At 46.1% G+C, this 10,345-nt stretch overlaps 1 protein-coding gene across 1 annotated transcript in view; it reads right to left on the reverse strand.

Moving 5' to 3' along the window:
- METAP2 (methionyl aminopeptidase 2) overlaps positions 1-1,625 on the reverse strand; it is a 54,562-nt gene extending 52,937 nt beyond the window's left edge. The window contains exon 1 of the mRNA XM_029601589.1: positions 1,260-1,625. Coding sequence (XP_029457449.1) covers positions 1,260-1,506 — 247 coding nt within the window. The 5' untranslated portion in view covers positions 1,507-1,625. The remainder of the gene's footprint in view (positions 1-1,259) is intronic.
- Positions 1,626-10,345: the final 8,720 nt, after the last annotated feature.

Here is a 10,345-nt window from a genome sequence, read left to right on the forward strand (position 1 = left end):
GCTAGCTTTTTTGAAGCCCAGTGTAAACAATTGCTGTACTGCCACCACTTCATTCTGTTTTTAATGCTTACATTTTTGTTTTTCCAATAACAATAAAAAAGTTCTCAGTCTCTCTCACACAGTCTCACATTCTAGCTACTCAATGCAATAATCTGTGCATTAAAACTGTGAGCTGAAATCCAGTTTAACACAGTTTAAATTTTTCTTTAACTCCTGATGTAGTAAACTGACATGTTAATGCATTGGTTAAAATGTGCATTTCATGAGTTAATTTCCCAAACACCAATAAAATATTTCAAAATAGCAGACACAAACACCACCCAATAATTAAAATTAATAAAGATAAAATAATGCTCTGCTAGCCATACCTAGGAATTTTTGATTTTCAGTCACTCTAGGATTGTCAGGGATTAGTGAGGAGGATGAACAAACTTTTGCCCCCTCTCTCATATGCACGCACACTCTCTCACCACAGCCCCATATCAGGCCTATCCCCCCACCCTCGTCTTGTTCAGCCGCCAAGAGGGATGGGCTCCGCTGGCAGCCCCACCAGGCCCTTCCCTCTCTTCCACTAGTATCATGGCTCGCCGGGAAGTGACTCCCCGTATAATCGCACAGTTTGCACAACCAGCAGTGCCAGGCCTGTTTCCACTAGGTGCAGATCAAGGGCTCTAGTCAAATCTGCACGGGACTCCTCGGTCAAGAGATACTGTATACACCTGGGGTTCGACAGTAACAATCAACCGCAAACTATGCAACACCATCTAGATGTGAAACCCTGAAAGACGAGTGCATTGCCGATAACCTGGTAGAGTGTAATGAAATCGTACCACTACACGTGCAAAGAGATGTCAAAAGAGTGGTTAAATAAACAACAGAGAATAATTATGTTTTTCTGTTCCGTCATGTTGACTGAAAATCTCCAAGCTTTTTTTCTCCTGGACCTAACTTCAGTTTTCCTCTCAAATCTCTTCCAAGTTCCAATCCATCTCCATAATCTCAGTTGTCTCACACACTCCCTTTCGCCCCCATTTTGCCCAGTATGCATTCCCCCACTCCCTATTTTTCCCGTCTCGCCTGCTCTTCCCCCGTCCTTGACTCTCTCCCTCTGTTCTGGCGTCTCCCCCTCCCCGTGTTTCCCTCTCACCTTGTATCCGCCCTCCCCTCTCTGTCTTTTCCACTTTCCTGTCTCCCCCTCATCTTCCTTTCCTCCCACACCGTGTCTCCGACCCTCCTTCACGCCTCTTCCCCCTCCCCACCTGCCACTGCTTTGCTCTTCTTCTTCTTCTTTTTCTTTTTTTTAGCGGCCTCCTCTGCCTCTAGCTCCCCGTTCAGGTGAGGCTTCTCGGGTATGTCTTCCAGCGCCAGAGATTCCTCCGGCTCCTCCTCGCCGGGAGCCGCCAGAGGCTGCCGCTGCCCCTCCAGGCCCGCCATCTTCCCGCAGAGAAAGAGCGAGACGGGGCCGACTGGCGCGGCTCTATGGTGAGAGCCGTTTCTCAGAGGCATGCTGGGATAGCAGCGGCTCCGGAGCCCGCCTGACCGCCGCTCCCGCGCTTCAGCGACTACTCTCCGGGTTGGTCGCGTGAGCGCGAGTTTATGCTGAGGGTTCTGCTCTCCAGAGAACGAGGAATCCAGGATTGATTAACTAGACTATTTCGCAGGGGGGGGGAGTGCAAAAACTTAGTGAGGTAGGCCTCAGTGACGTCACAAAAATTATCGTTTCTAACATGGTAGGAGGAGGTTACATAAGGGATTAAAAAGTCTCTCCGCACCCAGGCATTCAACTAACTTTTTTAAAGAAAAAAAAAGTATATATATATATATATATATATATATATAAAAAAAACAAAAAATCATCATCATTTGGAAGTATTAGTTTTTGGTAGTTAATATAATTAGACAAGTATAAACAATAGTAGTAAATAAATGAGAACATCGGTCCAAAGTGTATTATTTGTAGCCCCCCGTATTAAGGAGTCTTGTGGAAACGGTCAAATTCAGTGAAGCCCTTTTTTATTTATACTTTTTATATTGATAGCTAGGGTGTGAGAAAGTCCCAATAGTACTTCCTAGCAGAGAAATACCGCATATTACCTCGTTAAAATAAAACATAAACCCTGCCACATAGCATTTTATCTACAATAGCTTTTGAAGGTTTTGGTAATCATCAGTCTTACTGCGGTCTAATAAAGTTTACACTCCTTGGAGTTGCTGTATGAGGCTTTTTTCCTTTACAGTTTTAAGACTTTTGTCTACAGAATTAGCCAAGTAGTACGGGGTATTAAAATGACCCCAAGTCTGGATTTGTCAGTAGGCACCCTTGGCCTGTGCCAAGGGTGGCACAAATCTGGGGCAGGCTGGTTGAGGATTCACACTGCCCTCCTGCTGCGCTGGATTTCACTCAGCAGAGAATACCCCTCTGCTTCCTGATCCAGCCCCTCCCTTCCCAGGCAGCAGGCAGGGAATTACATTTGAGGAGAGTGAGCCTGGAGCACAGAGAACAAACGAATCATTTTGGTAAGATCAGGAGGGGTTGGATGGAGATCAATGGGGATGAGAAGAGAGGCTGAGAGATGAGAGTGAATCAGATGGACAGAAGGAGGAAGTGTTTGTGTGTGACAGAGAAGATACTGATTCTGGAATGTGTGCCAGATTGAGAGGTTAAAGAGGAGATGAAAGGGGCAGCAGGACCAGAGCACAGTAGGGATACCTACCTACCTCCTCTCCTTCCCCCTCTCCACCTTCTGCAATTCAGGTTCTCACTCCCTTGATCTCAGATTCTATTCCCCAGATCAGGGGTGCGCAAATGTGGGGTCCTGAATGAGTTTCCAAGGAGCACCAACAGCAGTGAGCTGGGACGTGGCATACCTTGGGGGGAAGGTGCATACGGATGACGGTGTAACCGTCTCTTTTTAGTCAGTAAGGAGGTCCAGACAACTGATCCGTAAAGATAGACTTTTATTGCCAGCAAGATGCAGCTAAGACAAAGGCTCAGTACAACTGCATGCCCCTCCCCTCCAGGAGCAGACTCTTATGCACTTTACAGTTCTTATCTTTTACACATGCGTTCTAAGCATTGCTGAGCAAGCATATTCCGGCTGAAGGGGCTACTGACCCCCTCCCTAGACACCCTGGAACTTTCGTGAAACTTCTCCCATGTTCTGCAGGAGAGGCTGCTGGGACTTGCAGTTCTGGAAAGGAATTCGCGAGTCTGCAGTAATACAGCCCATCACATAATACATCCATTGTTCTAATCTAGGTTACAGCAGTGAAAGCTTATCAGAGAATAAGAACAGCGAAGCCAAAAAAATGAAAATGTGCAATGTGCTGACAGAGAGTTTCTCAATGTCCTAATTACAGCTGTATTGCAGACTGTAAGTAAACCCGTCATGAAGCAGGGAATTCTGGTACATGAAGTCCTTTGTCAGGTTGAAGCGTTCAGACCCCTTCATTCCCCCCTTTGATACTTATCATTCTTTATGAAAAGTATCACACCATCACAACGCAACTGTGGAGCTGAAAGAAACAGAAACAAGAAAGCAATTTGAGTTCTCAGGGGGCCCTAATTTCCCAAACAGTCCGATGGTTTCTTCACGGGTTTGAGACGGATGGGCCCTAATGGCTCCACCCCCCTTTGTAGCCCGAACTTGTCATGTATGGGAAGATGGCCCAGGATAAAACATGAGGATGGTTAAACAGGTTCTATAGGCTCAGAGGAATACATGTACAGTGACAGGAGCTGCGTTGCTGTTTTGCGTTCAGCAATATCCTTCATCACCTGACGAAGGCGGTTTGAGCAAGAAAGGAATAATTCAGGGTCCTAAAAGACAAAACAGAATTAAACTGGCTGGGATAACAAACAAGCTCTTAAATCCACCGATCATGGAAAACCAACCATGGAATCCATTGGTCCAGTCCCAAGCACTATTCCACTGCTGGACAGGGACGTGTGCCATCTTGACCATGCGATCAGTGATGTCTTGGATAACCTTGTTTTGGTCATCTACCTGTAAACAACAATTGGAGAGGTTAAATGTTCCACAAACCCTCCTTCCTGGGCCAGAGGATAATCTAAAACCAATCTATTCTGGTACACTGCAGTCATAATTTTGGTATTTTGTTTTGCCCAGAGTTTAAGAGCGAAAGCAGTCGTTGGTGATGAGCTCCAGGACTGCTTGAAGCCTGATGATTCGATGCAATTAATACTGCTTGGAAGGGTTCCCGAGTTGCCCCTTTTTGCTGCTTCATCTGCTCTCTGATTTCCTTGACAATAGGGTTTGATTTCCTGGTGTGTGCTTTGCAATGCATTACAGCCACCTTGCGAGGTAGCCAAACTGCGTCTAGTAATTCACGTACTTCTGATGCATTGTTCAATTGTTTTCCCTCTATAATGCTCCATGCACTTGAATTGTAAGAAAGGCATATTTAGAGTCTGTATAGATATTTACAGTTTTCCTTCTGCCAACTGCAGAGCTCGAGTAAGGGCAATTAGTTCAGCTTTTTGTGCAGACGTTCCTGGGGGAAGAGGTTGAGCCTCAATGATTTCATCTTCGGATACAACAGCATATCCAGCAGAACGTATCTCATGAATGATTTGGCTGCTCCCATCAGTTAATAAAGTCCAAGCTCCTTGCCAGGGTTGATCCCTCAGGTCTGGTCTACTGGAATGTATTGTAGTCATGACTTCTTCACAATCATGGGCAACTGGTTCAGGTGCCGGCATAAGAGTGGCCGGGTTCAAGTTTTTGCTGTCTTGTATTTGAATTTCAGGTGTTTCACACAGTAAGGCTTAATACTTGACGAGACGTGAATTAGTCATCCATTTTGGTCCATGGGTCTCTAGCAGTCCTTGAATGGTGTGGGGAGTTGTTACGTTCAGAGTTTGACCAAAAGTTAATTTGACTGCTTCTGGAATTAGTAAGCATGCAGCCGCAATGCTTTGAAGGCAACAAGGCCATCCTTTTGCAACATTGTCCATTCCTTTTGAGAGATATGCAACAGGTCGCTCCCATGAGCCTAGAGTTTGAGTCAATACCCCAATGGCCATTCCTTTCTTTTCATCGACGAATAGATGGAATGGTTTCATTACATCTAGCAATCCTAAAGCAGGTGGTTCAATTAAGGCTTCTTTTAATTGACGTAAGCATGCTAGCTCGTGTCCTTCCCATTGAAAAGTTTGAGACTCTGATTCCTTACCCCGCAACTTGTCGTACAGGGGTTGGGCCATAACTGCATAGTTAGCAATCCACAGTCTACAGTATCCTGCAGCTCCAAGGAACGCTCGGAGTTCCTTCTTACAAGTGGGTACAGGTTGACCTCGTATTGAACTGGTGCGAGAAATTCCCAGACAACGGGTTCCTCCACGTATTTGGAAGCCTAAATATTCTACTGCCAACTCACAGATTTGCGCTTTCTTTTTACTTGCACGATATCCTTTTGAGTACAACGTCTTTAGCAGCTGAAGAGTGGATACTTCACATTCGAGGTACGTCTCTCGAAACACCAGAAGATCATCCACGTATTGTATTACTGGCCCATACATGACTTGGTACATCTTCAAGTCTTTTGCCAGTTGCTCACCGAACAGCGTAGGTGAGTGCCTAAACCCTTGAGGCAAACGAGTCCATGTGTACTGCTGCTTTATTCCAGTAGGTGCATTTTCCCATGTGAAAGCAAAAATCTTCTGACATTCCTCCGCCACCGGGACGGAGAAGAAGGCATCTTTGAGATCAATGACACTGTACCACTTTGATGCAGGAGAGACTTGAGCCAAGATTGAATATGGATTTGGCACGAGGGCTACTAGATCTTCTACTTGACTATTCACTTTCCGTAGGTCTTGTACTGGTCGATAATCATCAGATCCAGGTTTCTTTACGGGCAACAAAGGGGTGTTCCAAGCAGATCGGATTCGTCGGAGAATGCCCAAGTCGTACAGTCTCTGCAGATGTATCTGGATTCCTTGCCTGGCCATATATGGAATGGGGTATTGAGGTTGATTAATCACCTGTGCATTCTGTTTCATCTCTATCCATCAGTTGTCTTCGTTTTTGTTGAGGGGGGTGTTGTTTTCATATCGATGTTCGATGGTTCATTCGACTATGGGAAGATGTAGTCTCCATTCTTCTTGGAGGGGACAGATGAGTATCACTGGATGGTCCCCGAAGGAGGCTTTAACTTCCCCTGTTGGTTGAAATCTCAATGTGGTCTGAGGCTTACACAGCAGGTTCCATCCGATAAGGGATACCATGGTCCCGCCTACTTGTATACTTCATTCTTTCTGCAGAGGGGCAGTGAGTACCTGACCTGAGGCACCCACTATAGAAACAGTCTCTTTCGTCGGGGGGGCCAATTGGTGCAGTCATGACAGATCGTTGGCCTCTGAGTCCAACAGGCCCCTGATTTTTGTTGTGTTACCTCGTGGATCTCCACCAGAGGGTCAGTGGGGATTCTTCCCTCCCGGTCTCTTCAGGCTGTATGCTCCTTGTCGCCTCCCCCGCCATCTGCCAGTGGGGGTTGTCCGATCTCCTTCCTCCTCGGCCCCTTTTTGTGTCGGTGCAGGTCCATTTTTGTCGTTAGTATTCACTGCAGGGCTCCCGTATTTCTTTTGCCATTCTTCACAGTCTCTCTTCCAATGGCCTTCATTTTTGCAGTACGCACACTGATTCTTTCCCAAAGGGGGGGTCTTGTTCCCCCTCCTCTTCGCGGTCTGCCATTGTCTTGGCTCCTTCCCGTCCGCGTGTCCTCGAGAGCGGCGGCTAACAGTCACTTTCTCCTTCATGTCTCTACTTGCTTCTCTCTTTTCTCTTCCACTTCTCTATTTCCACATACCTGGTCTGCTATAGCTTTTAACTGGCTGAGGCTCATGCCCTCAAAGCCTTCGGCCTTCTGCAGCTTCTTTCGGATGTCGGGTCTCTATTATTAAGTTCCTGGTTGCAGGGACGGGCCCTTTTCTTCTCTTCCTGATCCCTGTTCCCATACATCTCAAAATACGATGAAAAGATCACAATCCATCTGGAAATTGAATAGGTAACCTGCGCCTGGAGGCAAATCAATTCTGACGAGGCTGAGAAGCTGCAAAACATTGCTTCCTTCTTACTTGTAAGTTTGGCATTGGGTTAATTCAATAAAGTCAACCTGGATCTGCAGGCTTTAGGTGTGCAGGAGTGATGATCAAACTCTTGGAAGCCTTGTACCAATTACATTGCAAACACTAAGAACATATGGTAATAGCCAGAGCCCAGCCCCCACCAGTGGTAAAAGACCATAATTGCAATATATATATATATGTGTGTGTGTGGTATTTGCTCTTGTTCCTAATCTTGCATAGTGGCCCCTTCTCTTGCCCACAACTTCCAATAATCCTTATCTTGCGCCTGCCACTGAATCAAAATTTTTAATATTAAGTCTTTGTTTTCTCCGTTTTTTTTTTTTCTCTGGCTCGATTCCCTCCTCTCTCCTGTAATTATCTCTGCCGTTAACCCTTAACTGCCATCAAGTTCTAAACTTCAACACCAGTAAATGCATTCTCCAGTAATCAAATCAGTATTTTAACTTAACACTGTACATTAATTTGTTGTATAGTAGTCTTGTGCAGCATCTGTAAACCAAAATCTCTTCTTATTAGGGTTTAAAACAATTAAAACAATTAAAAAAATCCCTGGTACATGTGCTTGCAATTCACAGATAGCAGTTACATACATTACAATCCTTAATTAATAATGGGGACTTCCGGTTCCCCATTTTGCGTACTTGAGTTACCATTACGAGGGCGGCTCCCTCCACTAACTTCTTTGCCCACGACGGAGGATTTTCAATAACTGCAATCCAAGCAGTTATGTACGGTATATCCTCAGGGCAACCCGGATTCCCTTCTTCACTAACTATTTTCTGGACCCTCGTGGCCGTTTGGAAATCGAAAGTTCCTACCGGAGGCCAATTTACACACAAACTGGGCCACCTATGGGTACATCGTTGAATCATTCCGGGTTTAGTACATTTATGTCTATCGAACACTTCCCTATAGAGTTCCGTCATGACTTTTAATGGAGTCGAACCGCCCCCTCCCATCAGGATAGAATTCACAGACAAAGGAGGGAAGGGAAGACGGATAGGTAAGGGGTCCGTACCCGTCAGACACAAAAGGGTCACAATCGCCCCGACTAGGACGCGGTCAGCCCGGCCTAGAACTGCGAGGCCATTCACTCTCTTTCACACAACAAGAAACCTATTCCCACTATCGTATGCGTTACTTCTTTTTCCTCTTTTTATGCGCGTGGCTTTCGGAATGCAATTCCTACCAAACCACCGCTTGGGGTGTGATCAAAGCCCCCTCGGTCCCCTCACGGATGGACCGGTTATTTGCTACTCTTTTAGCTATTCTTCACTTTTCCCATCATTCCCATAATACTCGCCTGCAGGGTTCTTCCGAACGTCATGAAAGCCTTCTTCCCGGATCACCAGCCCAAAGGTCTCAGAGGATCTCCGTGGAATGACCCCCTCAGATACCTGATCACTGAACTCAGCGGTGGCCACTCACCAGGCAAGTCTGGGGGATCACTCCGCCACAAAATCCCCTGGACCAACTGGGGGGCTAAAATAGCGTCCCCGGTACCTCCTGGCTGAGGCTCGCCAAATGTAACCGTCTCTTTTTAGTCAGTAAGGAGGTCCAGACAACTGATCCGTAAAGATAGACTTTTATTGCCAGCAAGATGCAGCTAAGACAAAGGCTCAGTACAACTGCATGCCCCTCCCCTCCAGGAGCAGACTCTTATGTACTTTACAGTTCTTATCTTTTACACATGCGTTCTAAGCATTGCTGAGCAAGCATATTCCGGCTGAAGGGGCTACTGACCCCCTCCCTAGACACCCTGGAACTTTCGTGAAACTTCTCCCATGTTCTGCAGGAGAGGCTGCTGGGACTTGCAGTTCTGGAAAGGAATTCGCGAGTCTGCAGTAATACAGCCCATCACATAATACATCCATTGTTCTAATCTAGGTTACAGCAGTGAAAGCTTATCAGAGAATAAGAACAGCGAAGCCAAAAAAATGAAAATGTGCAATGTGCTGACAGAGAGTTTCTCAATGTCCTAATTACAGCTGTATTGCAGACTGTAAGTAAACCCGTCATGAAGCAGGGAATTCTGGTACATGAAGTCCTTTGTCAGGTTGAAGCGTTCAGACCCCTTCAACGGTGCCCCGGATCCTACCGGCGGATGAAAAATGGGGAGAGAGACCATGTAGCCGCCAGTGGACCTCATCCAACGGCGGCTGAGCAGAGGAGGACTTTCTCCTCTTGCCTGCAGGCCTGCTGTATTAGAATTCACAAGAGTAGCACATTCTCTATGCTGAAATCGCACAAAGCATGAGATTAGCATGGAGGAAGTGCTAGCCCTGCTAATTTTTAATATCGCAGGGCCGGCACAGAAGAGGCAGAAGCAGAAATGAGTGATTGGCTCCTCCCCAACAGCCACACGGTGGTGGCGATGGCAGGGGTAGCAGAGGAGAGGCTTCAGGATTGCCGGCAAAACAAAGAGAGGGGGCTTGCCTACAATGTGTATTTTTATGAATGGGAGCTTTCATGGGGGTCTGTCTGTGTGTGTGTATGAGAATGAATGGGTACCTGCCTGGGGGATTTGTCTGTGTGTGAGAGAGAATGGGTGCAAACTTGGGGGATCTGTGTGTGTGAGAATGAATGGGTGCAAGCCTGGGGGGGGGGGTGTCTGTGTGAGAGAGAATGGGTGCCTGTCTGGGGTTTGTCTGTGTGTGAGAGATAAATGGGTGCTTGCCTGAGGGGTCTGTCTGTGTGTATGTGTGAGAGAATGAATGGATGCCTTTCTGGGGGTCTATGTGTGAGAATGAATAGATGTCTTCCTGGGGTCTGTGTGGGTGAGAGCCTGTGTATGTATGAGGGAATATGGGGGTGTAAGAGCCTTTGTGTGCATGGGGGGGGGTGTCTTAGAGCCTGTGAATGAGAGTGTGTGGGTGTGTATGAGAGCATATGTGTATGTGACAGTGTATATTTGAGAGAGAATGAACATGTGTGTGAGAGAGAGAGGATAACATTTGTGCGTCCCCCCTTGCCCCCTAATCCTTGACAATTATAGGGTAATTGGAAATCAAGAGTTCCCAGGTATGGACAGCAGGGACTTTAAAAAAAATCTTATTAGTTTTAATTATTGGGTGTTATTTGATATTTATTTATTTATTTATTTAGCTTTTTTTTTTTTTATATACCAAAGTATAGCAGAGTTGTCTTCACTCCGGTTTACATTCATAACAACTTGTTACATTGAAAGATTTTTGAAATTTAAATTTAACAATAACGAGAAATGGCATAAAATAG

This window comes from Rhinatrema bivittatum, chromosome 4 (genome assembly GCF_901001135.1).
Source record: "Rhinatrema bivittatum chromosome 4, aRhiBiv1.1, whole genome shotgun sequence".
In the NCBI taxonomy this organism is placed as follows: Eukaryota; Metazoa; Chordata; class Amphibia; order Gymnophiona; family Rhinatrematidae; genus Rhinatrema; species Rhinatrema bivittatum.